This window comes from Taeniopygia guttata, chromosome 3 (genome assembly GCF_048771995.1).
Source record: "Taeniopygia guttata chromosome 3, bTaeGut7.mat, whole genome shotgun sequence".
Classification (NCBI taxonomy): Eukaryota; Metazoa; Chordata; class Aves; order Passeriformes; family Estrildidae; genus Taeniopygia; species Taeniopygia guttata.
Genome location: NC_133027.1, coordinates 32,827,283 through 32,842,260, shown reverse-complemented (window position 1 = coordinate 32,842,260; position 14,978 = coordinate 32,827,283). Strand labels below are relative to the sequence as shown.

Below are 14,978 nucleotides of genomic sequence, written 5' to 3'. Positions count from 1 at the left end.
AACTAGGGCCACTAGTTTACAAGCATCTCCATTAACATGAGTTAACACAGAAATGAATGTAGTTGATACTCACAATTCAGGTCCTTTGTACACCAAGACTGATATAATAATAAAACTAACTAAGCTTAGTACAGACAATTTGAAAATAGCATCTACATATCTTCTGTCTTTTCAAAATTTGCAATATGGAATGCCGTAAGCTTTTAATCTATATGACTGTTCCTCCCAAACATCAAAAGCCTAACAAATCTCCAACATACATGCATTACATTAACTGTATTCTAAAACAGAACAAATTCAAATTGTTTCCTGTTTTACTTCAGCCAAACTAAACAGAGTAATGATACTGTACAGTGATAAAAACTCATCCTCCTTTCCTTTTCACAAATAGTACACTCACAAGAACAGAGCAAAGTAATTCTCTTGTCACTCAGAAAACAGCAGGAGTGGAAGCAAAGCAGGTAAGAACACAATCCTGATAATCCTACAGAGTGCAGTATGAAAGCACATTCCATCTCCATAGTGCTCTGGGAAGAGAGTAAAAGGACTTCAAAACTGAATGTGACCGTGGCAATTTAAAACTGGAGTGGTAGGTAATGAGCCAGTGCTGTGTGAAGGTGGAGAAGAATTGCTCCCAGGTGGAGCTAGCCTTTACTAACAATTAACACTGCTTTTGTGCAGGTCACACACCAGTTTATCAATCCAATCAGATCCAAACCATGTCTACATGGAGCCATATCCTGCATCTTTGCATCCTTGGCAGAGTTAGTATGTAACTTGGATTGACTGTTTACAGGTGCCTCAAAGAGTCACCATGTTAAGGAACACATACCTAATGCTAAGGAAACCTAACAGCAGGAAAAAAATTTCCAGAATGCCTGATACGACACACTGTCATTACATCAGATGCCTTATTTCTTTAAAATCCCTCACCAATATAATTAATTTAAAGAACTTCTCACTTTTATACCTCAGGAAGATTAAGAGATTAGAATTCTGGATTGATGACAGTCCCTACCAACTGCTTCATGCAGTTCATGCATAAGATTTGTTAAACATGCAGTATGTACACGCTATTTCAATGCCAAGTCTGGAATAACAGTCAGTCAACAGCATAAGACAGACTATGCATCCATTAAATGAAGCAAAATAGTGTGAACCAGCTACAACACTAGAGCAAGCTATATCTGAAAATCTGTTGTATCAGACATTAAAAATTTTAATTTAATCCCCAGATTCCACTGGAAAAAACCATGAATGTTTACCATAATATTATTTTGAAATAACAAATTTTGTTGTGCTAGAAACTTGCATTTACGTATGAGTGCAACAGATACTCAGACAGACCTTAAATTAATAAGCATCTGCAAAAAAATTGCAGGAGATAAGAAATGCAGTACAATTCATAGACAAATTCAACTTGATAGAGATTATAATTGAGTTCATAATCAGCTTGCTCCATGTGACACCATTACCACCCAAAGAACCCAGTGTAAGTAACAGAATCTGTTATGTCAGTGCCAGGGACTAAAATTGCTAACTTATTTAATAATGTTTTTAATTATATTTTCAAGAACCTACCACTGATTTTAAGAACAACATATCAGATTAGATAAAATTATTTTCCCTATGTTGTTACTGATCATCACACCACAAAACAATTACAAATGCAAAAAATTAACAGAACACAACTTTATGTCACCTACAAATTAGCATAAGGAAAACAAGACCAAACAATTAAGAGCTCAATTTCCATGCTATCAGCTTTTCTGTCTTGATCTATACCTTGAATTTTATTTAGTTTGCCACTCACATTTTTCTGCAAATAGTCCTTTTTGAAGAATCACCATCAGCATTTACTTTTAAACTCAACTATTGCATAACGTCAGCACAGACTAGCCAAGAAAGGCTATCAAAAAATTCTTACACAAGTAAAAATATAAGACAAAATATACTACCCAGTTTATATTGTTTGGAATTTCCTATTATGGTCCGTTTTAAATAGTCCTATTTTAGTTGGCTTTTTTCTGACTATTGCCTTCTCACCCAGAAACATATGTTTTTAACATCAAGTAGCCCTGAAATCTCTCTTATTTATTAAAAAAAAAAAAGTCTGTCAGGAAGCCACATTTTATTAATTTTCAATCCTCTAACTCAGAAACATATTTTGAAGCTTTTAGAAGGCAGTCAGTTGAGTCAGAAGCTACTGGAATTAAACATCATTGCAAAGTTCCTATGCAAAGCTCACCCTCAGTCAATTAGATCATGCTGGTTCTGATATCCTCCAGTAACACAGCACTGCTGGGACTGTTACGACTATTTCCTGCCTTTAAAACTCCAAAGATATTCCTAGCATAGGAGTTAATTGTCTGTTGCTAATGTAAATGGAACTACAATAACAATGCTAAGAGAAAACATATTTAGAACACTGAAGACTACTATCCAATTACTTCACACAATATTTAGCTTGCCTATGTTATGCATTAGTTTTCTTTCTGTGTGTCACACATGCCAAGTCACTACCTTTTTTTTCTTCACATTACATTGTAGGCTTATAAAGAAGTAAATCCCACAGGCAAGAAAGGCATGCAGGCAAATCTAACATCCACTGAAAATTAAGAATCTCTGGAGCAGGTTGAAGAAACCTATGGCACTGAACTTGCTAAGATGAATCCATTTTGACTGGCTGTTTGAAGAACCATTTCACAACAAAGCTTAATCAAGTGCATGAGTATTATCAAGTCAACAATCAGAGCAGTCTTGTATGATTTTGCTTACTTCAAATTATTTCCATTAGTACTGCAAATCAAAATTTTATCCTTCAGAATAACAAAAAAAAAACCACACAAAGAAACAACTTTTCCCCCACAAATAAAAACAAGCAAGCACAAACACATACAAACAAACAGAACTCACCAGAAAGGTAAGAGCACGAATGCTTAGACATGGCCCACATTTTCCTCAATGGGCCACTGAACAAAAATATTCTAAAAAGGACTTCATGCAAGCAAAAGCAAAGCTGATTCAGCCTAAACCACACTGATAACATCTACCCCATCTTTCAGCTTAACTCATGGTAAAAACTGCCAATCCTTTTTAGTCATCAGCCTGATGGCAAGAAATGTAAAGTATTGAAACGAGAGATACCTACTACTGCATCTGCTATTACTAAGGGGAAGGAAACGTCCATCCTATATACCATATATATACACACTTCTATAGCATTTACAGACTACAGTGCTGTTGGAAAAAGAAAGAGGCAGCAACCTAAGTTCCCAAGGACAGGATAAGACAGCAACTCCCCCGTGAGGAAAGGCTGCAAGAGTTGGGGTTGTTAGCCTGAAGAAATGAAGGCTCCAGGGAGACCTTATTGTGGCCTTCAATACTTGAAGGGGGTCTAAAATATAGATGGGGACAGACTTTAGCAGTTTAGCAGGGCCTGTTCCAACAGGACAAGGGGCAATGGTTTGAAACTGAAAGAGGGTAGATCCAGACTAGACAGAAGAAGTGTTTTACAATGAGGTGGTGAAACACTGAAACAGGCTGACCAGAGTGGTAGCTGCCCAACTGCTACAAACATTCAAGGTCAGGTGGGATGGGGCTCTGAGCAACCTGATCTAGTTGAAGATTTCCCTGCTTATGGCAGGGGGATTGGACTAGATAAAAAAATCTATACTTAAAAACAGAGAAGAAAAAAGGTGGCAGAAGAAGGAAGCTACAAAATGCAGACAGGATAATGCAGACACCATCATGAAGGATGGTGGAAATCCACAGAATTCATACACAAAAAGACCTCTGAATGGATAAACCTTCAAAGAAAATTCCTTAAAACAGTTGCTATTTCATATATTTTTGAAACACATTAGGTGTACAAAACCTAGAACCAACCCTGCAATTTACAGAATTTTGACAGGGTTTGAAGTTTCAAACCAATGAAGTTCAATTCAGCATAGTTCAGTAGGCTTCCCTGGTTTCCAGTCATCCTTTTGAAAAATCATTTACATAGGTGCAAAACTTTGCTTCTGTTAGATGTTCAAATTTATATGTTTTACACTATATTTACAGACCATATACAATCTTCAGATCTAAGATGTAATGTTTATATGGATCTTACACAAGCTGGAGTTGCTGCGACTTATATTTGCTTATCATTTTATCAACTATATGAATTTCTGCTGCAAACTAAGTTTGTCTATTTCAAAGTATTTTCTCAAAATATTTATATTAGCAGGTGCTTCCTACTACTGCCATTGTTCTTTAAAATAACTAAATTCTACTATTATATTATAGGAATTCCTAAATGGTTTTATGAAACTTTAGTAATTAAGGTCAAAGCTCATAATCAAGAACGCAAATGTGATTACTTACATTTTCTTAAAACACTTCATAGCATAAGGAAAATAATTTCATACAAAATCAGGGAGAATTTTTACAATTGAAACACCTGCAGAAACAAATGTAATTAGTCTTACCTTTGGGCCGCTGTTTTTACTACAGTTGTTTGTGCATGTGCGTGGTGAAAACGTCTGCCATGTACCACAGTTACAGGACCAGATATATTCTGAGCATTTTCACTGCAAACATATAGAAAATGTTTAAGAAAAGACTCTGGTGTATTTGTGTGGTCTTAGGTAAAACATGTGGCGTCCTAATTTTACAAGACCAGCCACACAACACCAAGTATTATAGTATTTCTGAACCAATAATAACATTGTTAGGATCATTTTACAGTCATATAAACATTCAGCCTTATAATAAAATGGACATATAAAAATATACACAATTTTTTTTTCCTGAAAGAAAAGGTTAAGAATTTTTTATTCAAGCCTGTATTGCAAAAAGACACTGCCTTTTTAATGACTGATTTTATAGAACTAATTTTATACTTTCATCTCTCATTTTATTAAGGCATAATATGCACTTCTTTAATATGACCGAAGGGGTAAAATGTGAACAGACTGAATTCAGTAATGTCCCTCATAAGAGAAAGTGAACACAGCAAATTTATGGATGCAAGATGACTTGAAACTGAAAAAAATCAATTTCAAAAAGAAAAAAATGAAGGCTTCTCAGATACTCATATCTCAAGAGAACTCTTATTCACCAATGTATCTTATCATTCCTTGGGTTTCTTCATTTATTATTTTTTGACTTTAATCTCATTATTATGTAAAACCAGTAATTATGGACAGAAGATTTCTTATCATTACTCTCTGTAGTAAAAGCTGACATTAAGATACAGAAGATCAATAATACAGTGCTCCTTCAGAGATCATTAAACCCAAAGAATGAACCTACATGCTGCTGTGACAGGACACACAGTACTATGCTTTAAATGTTCAAAAATCACACAGCTTTTAATAGACAGCATGTTGATGATGCAAACTGTTTCAAACTATGGAAATACAGTGTTTAAAATGTGCTTTTCAAATTGCTTGGAATACAAAATTGTGCTTTTCAAATTGCTTGGAAAGTTTAATTGCACTAGAGAAAATTAAATGAAAAATCATTCCTACTAATAATATTTCTCAGAAATATTATCTTGCCATTTGTCCTGTTAGGAACAATGAAAAGAAATCTGAAGTACCACAATTCAAAAAAAGCTGGCAAACAATTTCTAATACCTCCTTTACATTCCCCCAAAAGAAAAAAAATGATTAACTGTTACTGTGCTTTTCAATTTTTAGTTTAGCATTACAAACTCTTTTGGTAGCCTTACATAAGTCAAGATCAGAAGGTTTCAGAGCATTTCTGACTGCCCCTAACTTAACCATGAACATAACAGAACAAGACTTATCAAACATAAAGGGTTAAATCCTCTTTCCTAGAATATGAAATTTAAAATCATCATAAGCCATCTGAGTTAACAGTCCAACATCCTGAAAACCAACAGCATCCATGCAAACACCAACCTCCTGAAAGTAAACACGCTGATCTCACATACTTCTAAGTCAAGCTAAGCAACTCCAGCTAGTCAGTCATTGTCCAGATCAACCTATAGTCAACCTTCTGTCTAATTTGCCACTTCAGAAATAAAAAGCTGACAGCTACTTGCCCTAAATACTTTAGAATGTCTCAGATCCTCTTTGGCTTCCCATTTCATGTCTCTGGAAAAGATATTAGAAAAAAAACCCAGCAAAACAGAAGCATAGCGCAGGAATGCCCTCTCAAATACTTAAGACCCAAGGACTTCAAACAAGCAAGCAAGCAAGCCTATGTGTCTCTTGTTTTACCATTGTGTTTGCTGGATCTGACCTTTGCCAAACTATCACGATTGTGAAACTCTGTCTTGTGCCCTCACAGCAGAAAAAAACTGTTAAGCAACACTTTTGCTTTTTCCCTCATTCGTGTAGTGAAAACTCCAGTAGGTGCCGGAACAGAGTATCACAGACTGCTCAGGGATGAGATTTGAGTCAAAGCAGACTGCTCTAGATGGCACACTTAAATGGTTCATATGGTGTCAAACATGTTTCCAATTAGGACAGCTCTAAAACACAATCTGCTCTATAATCTTGTTCTCTGAATGAAACATACCCAACACAGAAGAAACACCAGAAAATACAGTAATAAAGTTCTAGCAAGTTGCAAAAAGGCACATCAGAACTGATGTTTTCAAGTTTCAGCACAATTTCTTGAAAATTAGTATAACACACTAAAAGCAGGGTGATGTAATGGTCAGTAAGTTCCTTGAAAGAAGAAATGTTCTAAGAAGAACTTACAGTATTTTAACAATAAATGTTCCATTACTGTTAGCTCAGAAACCACAGAATTATTTGAAACCTAGGCTCTGACAAAAAACAAGGTTTTACTATCACGTGCTATCAGCTGATCCTAGGAAATTCTTAACACCACATATTCAAGAGATAAAACAAAAAAAAATCTTGTACTGGTCAAATGGATGGAGCTAGAAGTAGACAAAGAACAACATTTCAAAAACACACAACTGCAGACTACATGAATTCTGCTGTTCATCAAATAATGTTTTTAACAAAACATTATGAAAGAAAATCTAAAAGGGCCTTAATACAAGTTATTGAAAGCTAGAGAAGATAAAGCTATTTAAAGTTAGACCTCATGATTGCAAAAGTACAACCGAAACTAATTAGGTTAATAGTTTGATACTGGATTTGCTCAACCTGGTAACAGATCATGACCTTTTGCTTGGTTTAAATTTCTCTGACAACTACAGCAAATATTTCTTCTCACTGTCCTTGCATATCCCTCCTTCCTATCTCTTCCTCTATGAATTTTAGGGACTATTCTACCAGAATAATACTCATATGATTCAAGTCCCATTGATCTGTAATTTTTAGTCCTTATTCTACAGATTAGATGGAAAAAAAATACTCCAACATTGTGGTAAAAATCACTATGAACATATAAAGAATATCATGTATCTGATCTTCTTGTATTTAATCTAGCAGTTTAACTGCATGATCAATTTTTTAGACTCTTCTCTAGCTGAAGACTCTGAATATTCAAAGAGTAACTATTAAGTCTCTTTCATTCTGTATATCAAAGTGAACAAACCAGCAATCATCACTAAAGTGACTAGATCCCAAACCTTTACTGATACATGTTATGAAAGGTACAACAATATCCCATTGTCATTAATCAAGATAATCACTTGGAGCTTAACCACAAAATGCAGTGACCAAAATGTGAAAAGCAGTCACAGTGGCCTATACACATCCATTATTCATAACCAAGTCCTTTATTAATGACAGTTTCTTAAGAAGAGGGTGGACACTTATATTTTTCATTTAAATTCAATATGCAGCTCAGTACTAGACAAAAGGTGGCTGGCCATTTACATGCAACAGATTTTACTTTTTTAGTTGAATTTTATAAATCCTACTTGGTCTTAGGTTTATATTGTATTGTTTGTCAATAGAAGACAGTTCCAATCCAGGCAACAGAATGTCTGAACTACATGCGTAGACCATCTAAAAAAAACCCTCAGAAACTACTCACCTTAAAACTAAAAATTAATAAAAACATACATGTACAATATGTATAAACATACATGTACAGTCAGGTATGACTGCTTTAACAAAAAGAAATTACATGGTAAGGTTGGATTTCACTACAAATTCCATAGCCAGACAAAGGAAAATTCTAGCTACCAGAGAATTAGAGGAATCTTATTTTAAATGTGTACTCAAAACAAAGAATAAGTATAATGTAGATGAACACATTTCTTCAGTAGTAAAACAGAGCAAAGGAGCCCTGGCACACATAAAGGTAAAAGTAACAATTACAAATCCATGTTCAAGAACAGAATACTAAAGAACAGGATGATTCTGTAAGAACCAGCAAATTTGAAGATGTGCAAGACAGAAATCTGGATGTTATCTTACAAATCTGTTGTGTATACAAAACAAAAAAATTCAAAGACAAAACATTATTTGCATAGTTAAATCAAGGACAATGAAGTACCATGCTAATTTGTGTAAACGTAAAAATAACCTAAAAAAAAAATCCCTTTTCATTAATAAATAATTTTTTTTAAAGAAAACTTTTTTAAGTTCCACATAACAGTCCAGTAGTTTATCTTAAGAAATCAGGCTTGAAGGAAACAGCAGGAAAGAATACATATCACACAGAACTTGAAGGATTTAGTTTTTCAAGTGACTATGGTTAAGATGGTCCTACGAACTAGTAGTGCTTTCAGCATGTAAGAGCTATGCTTACAGCATACCAGAGTCCTGACTGCAGAGAGGGGCCATAGCTTGGGGCTACGTTGTGGGCATGGCTACATTGCTATTCTGCCCCTCTTTGATTCTATTCACATCAAGGCTGGGGGTTGTGCTGTCAGGGGGAAGAGTAAGGACCATATCCCCAGAAATGTGCCATTTTTGTCTACCTCTCCTCATCAGGCTGAGTTGCTGGAATCAGCCCTGCAGATCTCATCCCTCTGCTGCTGCCACTCACCACCTTCCCACTCCTCTGAGATGTGGTTCTGAAAAGTGGCAGAGCTATGTGGAACTGAGCCCAGCAGAGTGCTCCAAAGCAGCAGCGGAACTGAGCTTGAGCTGAGCCTGAACCCAAGCCAGGTGCAGTGGAGCAGCAGTGCAGCACAGCACAGATGATCTCACATCCAGGGTTTTATCTGTCACCGTTTTCCATTGTTTCAGGCTCAGGGATCAGGAGAGCCAACTGTGAGGAGTGCCCAGTATCTTGTTGTCTTTCCCGCACCGCACCGGTTACACAGAACTAAGTCAAAGTGGCAAACACCTTTTGTGCAAAAGCACCTTCCTTTATTTTTTTATGCTTTTGTTATTAATATTGCTGCTGTCACTGTGCATTTCTTACTCCACTGCTGTTTGCTTTCAGTAAATGGTTATCTCAACCCATTGTCTCTGGCTTTGTACCTCTCTTACCAGAGGGGGCAAGAAGGGAAGCGTCTTATTTGGAGTTTAGTTTCCAGATGGTGATAAACCACCACAAATGAGGACAAAGACATTCCACATGTAGCTACATATACATTGCATATTTGATAAGCAGCCCACCTATAGCTGGGTATCTTACAAACTTTTCCTTCCTCCAAAGGTTACCAACCTTTAAAATGAGTGCACTTTAGCAATATGAAACACTCCCTGAGAAAGTCAGGTGAATATATCACTTTTTATTATATACTAAATAAAAAAAAACCCAGTCTCTTACAAGCTAGTGAAAACAGTAACAAGCAAGTACAATAGTGAATGCTTAAAAATTGTTCCTGTCAGCTCTGAAAGCAAGTGACAGTCTCAAGCTATCCTGTACAAGTATGGCTATTTGCTGAATGCTTTAAAAAAAGTCTGTGAATACAAAATCAAATTACATCTTGCAGTAACAGGAAACCCATCCTGAGTTAACCTTGGCAATTCAGCATCACAGAAAGAAGCGAATCTGGATGGGGATGTAAAAACTATTTTCCTACCTGCTATCACTGTATAGAGGCAACAATAACACATGCAGGCAACATGGGTAAGGTATTAACAAATATGCCACTGAATGCTCTAAATCCATTTTAACAGTCTTCTGGTATCTTACTAATGTGGTGTTAAACATTTTGTAAGAGGAAAGACCCTAACAATCTAGATTTCACTCTTTACTCAGAAGCACAGTACAGTACAGCTTCTTAAAATGCAGAGCACACAATGTAAATGGACTAGAAGTTCTGTTTATCATGTATTGGTTTGTATCAATAATCAAAGCAAGGACACACAAATTAAATGCGTTACCTCAGTTTCTTGCTATTTCCCATCATGTTGAGGCCGATTGCATTCCCTTTTAAAAGTTTGAAACCTCCAGCTTTGCCTCGCCTTGCATAAGCTTTTATGGCATCACTGCTGGTGCCGATAGTTCCAGGACGACAACGAATTGACTGTCACAGCAGAATTCACATATATTAAAATCATTGTAGAATTGTGTAGAAGTTAGAAAGAGAAAATTAATGCAAAATATTAATATAAGTATTACTTTGGCTTCATCTTCAAAGAGCTTTTATCCCAAATTTCATGGAAAATATACACTGTCTACACCTATACTACATCTTACTCAACAAAGTACAATATATATATTTTATATTTAGTATTTATGACAATTGTCTAAACTTAGAATTAGCTACTCTTGCTCATATTTTTCAGATACTATAGAGATCAAGAGGGGAACAAAAACTTTAAGGGTAGACAAATAAACAACTTGAGCATATGCTCCTAACACACAACAGAAACTCATTTCTTTACACTGCAATACTGTTTAAGATCCTAAAAAGCTTTAAAGATACATTTTCCCCATGAGATAAACCAATTATTTACCTTTTTTTCTTCATTGGGACTGAAAGACCCATCACTGTCATCTAAACTGAGCAGATTTGCCTCGCTAGAGAGGTGTGGGAGAGAAAAGCACATACACTGTAATCCAACAGAGCACACACAAACATTTTAAATGCAAAAACCTTTTTTTTTCCCTTCCCTCTACATTTAAATGCATCATATACACATTATATAACTATGCATAAAACAACAGGAACATTAAATGAGCAACAGAATGATCAGATGCATAATGTGAACCTGAACTTAAGAGTGTACATAAAATTATTTTGCAAAAAGCAAAACTAAAAGGATTAATTCAAAACAGACAATGCTACTGAACCTTCAATATGGTTACAACAATATTACTGACACTATAAAAGATTCTACACTCTCTGCATAAATTGATTCGAAAACTTCATCAACCTATAAAACATGATCATACTTTGCTTATGAGTATCAATGTTCAAGTATGTAGTTTAAAACTGCAGACTTCATAGCACTTTATGAGAAGAACTTAATGTAACTACATTTTACCCCACAGCAATTACTACCAAAGTATGTGTTTCTAAAAATAACATATTCAGTTTGAGTTTGGTTCTTCTGCTTACTAAAATGTGTTTTTTTTAGCACTTTCAATATATGGAATCCCCAACCATTAGAATGGGGAAAAAGACAAAAAGCAGCACTCTAATACCATTTTTTTAGTAACAGGCAGTTATCCTCAAACAATCTTAAGTATTTAAATTTAAACCCCAATCACACATTTCATACTGACAGCAGCTACATTAGTCTAACATATTGTTGCTTGCAGGAGAAGCAACCTGCAGACAATCCCATCTCATCAATCCTGATAAGGTTACTCCTATGTTGGTGACAAAAAAAATACAACTTTTAGCCAACTTGTAATTGCACGGTTTGAAAAGTTTTAATCAAGATCATTCAGTCAGAAATTCCTTGAATTCGAAGCAGTTATGCCAGGTGTTAAAAGGGAAGAACTACACAAGAGAAAAACTTTTCTTAGCTGTGTCAGTTTGACATGCTGGCTTGCAACACATACAGTGACTTTAGCTATTCATGTATAAATATGAATTACTCAGCGCCCCATCCCTCAAGTTCCTAACAACCTTTTCCATGCACAATACTTCCCTTCATGTTACAATTTATTCTTCCATCTTATGCAATACAAATATCCCTAGAGCAAATAAAATAAAATAAAAATGTTGGGTGAGATCTACAGACTCTGAAACTTCAGGAGATAAGACTGTGCATACAGTTGATTTTGAAAAGGGAAGAATGATGTAAATGTGAACATATAGCCAGTGGCATTGTTTTCTTTTCCTTTCATTTACAGAGCACCCTGATTCTAGGTGCTCGATGGTAAAACAAACAGTGTAGTAGATTAATCACTGATTTCAAACAACGGCAGTTGTACTTCTGTACAAACTACAGAAGTACAGTTGTACTTCTGTACAAGCTACACATGGATATTAAAATTTTTACATCCTGTAACATTTTTTTTAAATTCTCTTTAAGAACAAATCATCCTTTCAAGGGAGGCTCATGGAGCCTTCTCAAACATTCATCAGTAGACACAAAGTTTAACAATTTCAGAAATTTTCCACATCCTAAAAAATAAACAAAACCCTGCAGCATAGACATGAGCAGCAACCTACAGTATCTGCAGCTCTGGCATTTGCCTACAGTGCTGCCCTAGTCAGATCACTTCACCTCTAGAAATGTTTTTGTTCTTTAGCTTCAAGTCATTCAAAAATGATGGCTATTTTCAAAACACCTTTGTACTGTGTCGATACTTTTAGGATTTCAACACGCTTCAATACTGGAACCATTTTAACCAAGGGCAATTGAGGGGGGAGGTAAGAGAAAGTTAACACATTGCAAATGACCAAAACACTGAGCCAAGGCTCAAATCAAAATGAACAAGAGTAACTCTTACCATGCAAAATGAGTAGAGCAGTATTAGCAAATTGGAAGTTTTAAATGAACCAATACAATTTAGATCTTAAGGAATGTGAAGCATATGCATCAGAACCAGAAAGGTTGTTTTTTCAGAGAACAGAATACATAGCAACCAAGCAATGTCTATTTGCTCATCTATCACATGTTTCCTGCTGCCTGCTTCAATGATGCAATTTATACAGGCAGGAAAAAACCAAAAGCAACCCAAAACAAACACTATACCACTCCTCTGACATACCAGTCAGCAATATTTTTAACATCCCGAAATGAAACCTCAGTTGCCTTGCTGGGAGGATGTCTCTACACTCCCTCACTTTTAACCAGGGAACCATGGATTTCCTGGTTATTGTCACATTGTAACATAACTTTTCAATATATTCCTTAAAATTTTATAACAAATTAATATTAACTCTTTACTAATATTGGGGGGGGGGGGGAATAGAAGTAATTTACCTACACAGAGTTCTTAAGGGGAGTTCACAATTACACATTCTTATTTAGGCACTGAACAAGGAAAAAAATTCTGTTTACTCACCTCTAATCACTTGCCATTTGTTTGATGTTTTAAAACATTAAGAACTATGCAATAGTTAGACAGACAGCTGAGATTAACAGGCTATGTTTCATTACTATCTACAAGCAACCCAAACTTTAAACCTCTGATGACCATCGAGGTTACACCCTAAAAAGCTGCAAGCACATTTCTATCGACTGATCCAGTCACATTTCAAACATAATTGGAATTTCTTTCTGAAAACTATTACATATAAAACCACCAGGCTGACGTATTTGCCTTCACAGCACACTGTGTACATTCTTTGTTTTAAATTATATAGTGGTAGGCAGCACACTAAAAAAGCTGCACTATCAGAGGCACAAGAGAAGTGGTAGTATAACTAACTAATTTACAGTGCCATTCCATTAAAATTAGCCGTAGTTTAAAAAGTTTTCATCAATGTAAAGGCTACAGTGCTCTACTAACAGGCTCAAAAAAAGAAGTATAAAACATCTATATAATTGTGGGAGGGTTTTTTGACAAAGTAATAGAAATATTATAAGCAGCGGAAAAAGCCCAATGTAAATATATAACACAGTACAATGGCCAATGTAAATGTCTAACACAGTACAATACTTTTCCGTTTATCAACACATAGATAAAAGAGGTTTATTCCTTTAAATGGAAAGGGCAAAAAATAAAGCTTTTTGAAATAAAATTGCAGTTAAGTAAAGACACTGTAGTGCAAATATATTAGACCCATTTATTTGTATTCCCCGTTTTTGATAAGGCTACTGTTATCTCAGTTGAAGGCAGAAGTCTAGACTATAAAGAAAACAGTATGACAGCCAAGAGAAATCTGGGTCCATCTATTTACAAAACCGTTGTGGAGCATACTGATATATTTCAAAAACATTTACACAGATATTTCAAAGCCAGTAAATATAAATTATTCAAGGCAGGTCAAGAGAATAAACTGTAACACCAGAAAGCGTCTTGTAACATGTTCATTTCATTAATCCCATTAATCTATTACTCCAGCCAGGTTTGCTTAACTCTGCCATCCTTTCATATCTACCACTACAGAGGATTAACTTAATTTACACCATTTATTCTGTGTGTATATTCATATATTTCAGTGTGCTCAGCTGACCAACTGGTATTTTCTTCTGTTGTTCTCCATAGTGTTAGATCTCCTATGGGATCTCCAATTACAAAGTCTCATGCCACTTGCTACCATCCTGAGTAGATCAATCAAATCTTTTAGAATATCAAAAATACTACTTTTACTCTTTCAAGTTGACTGAGTATTATCTGTAAGTGTTTACTTTGGGATAAGATACTTGTTAATTACCAGTCTCAATTTCTATAACTCTTCTTCCATGCTGAGTATCAACTCTAGCATCAGTCTAAATTTATATAGTGTTGGGTGATCATTATTTCTCCAAATCTTCTTCAGTTTACAGATATTCTTTAGTCTTCTTGTGTTCATTACTTGGTATTTTAACCATTATGACTCACCTCACCTACTTCCCAAGTAAGTTTTCTTTCAAAACAATCTACCTGTTCTAAAAATTGCTGTGGTAGGAGGTCATTAACCACATACTTTGTGTTCATTTCACTGAAGAAAAGATCATCCAAGCAGGCATCCAGTGCTGAGCAACATCATTACACAGGTCTCACGGGGTAATACAAGAATACAGCCA

At 35.4% G+C, this 14,978-nt stretch overlaps 1 protein-coding gene across 8 annotated transcripts in view; it reads right to left on the bottom strand.

Moving 5' to 3' along the window:
* SENP6 (SUMO specific peptidase 6) overlaps window positions 1-14,978 on the bottom strand; it is a 71,303-nt gene that overhangs the window by 36,113 nt on the left and 20,212 nt on the right. For 6 of the 8 annotated variants that reach the window (XM_012572875.5, XM_030267478.4, XM_012572876.5 and 3 more), the window contains 3 exons: window positions 10,803-10,866; window positions 10,227-10,369; window positions 4,473-4,574 (listed from right to left, as the gene is read on the bottom strand). The exons of 1 other annotated variant lie outside the window; for it this stretch is intronic. In XM_012572875.5, the coding sequence (XP_012428329.2) occupies window positions 4,473-4,574; window positions 10,227-10,369; window positions 10,803-10,866 (309 nt within the window). The remainder of the gene's footprint in view (window positions 1-4,472; window positions 4,575-10,226; window positions 10,370-10,802; window positions 10,867-14,978) is intronic. One more of the 8 variants, XM_072926592.1, reaches the window with a different exon arrangement.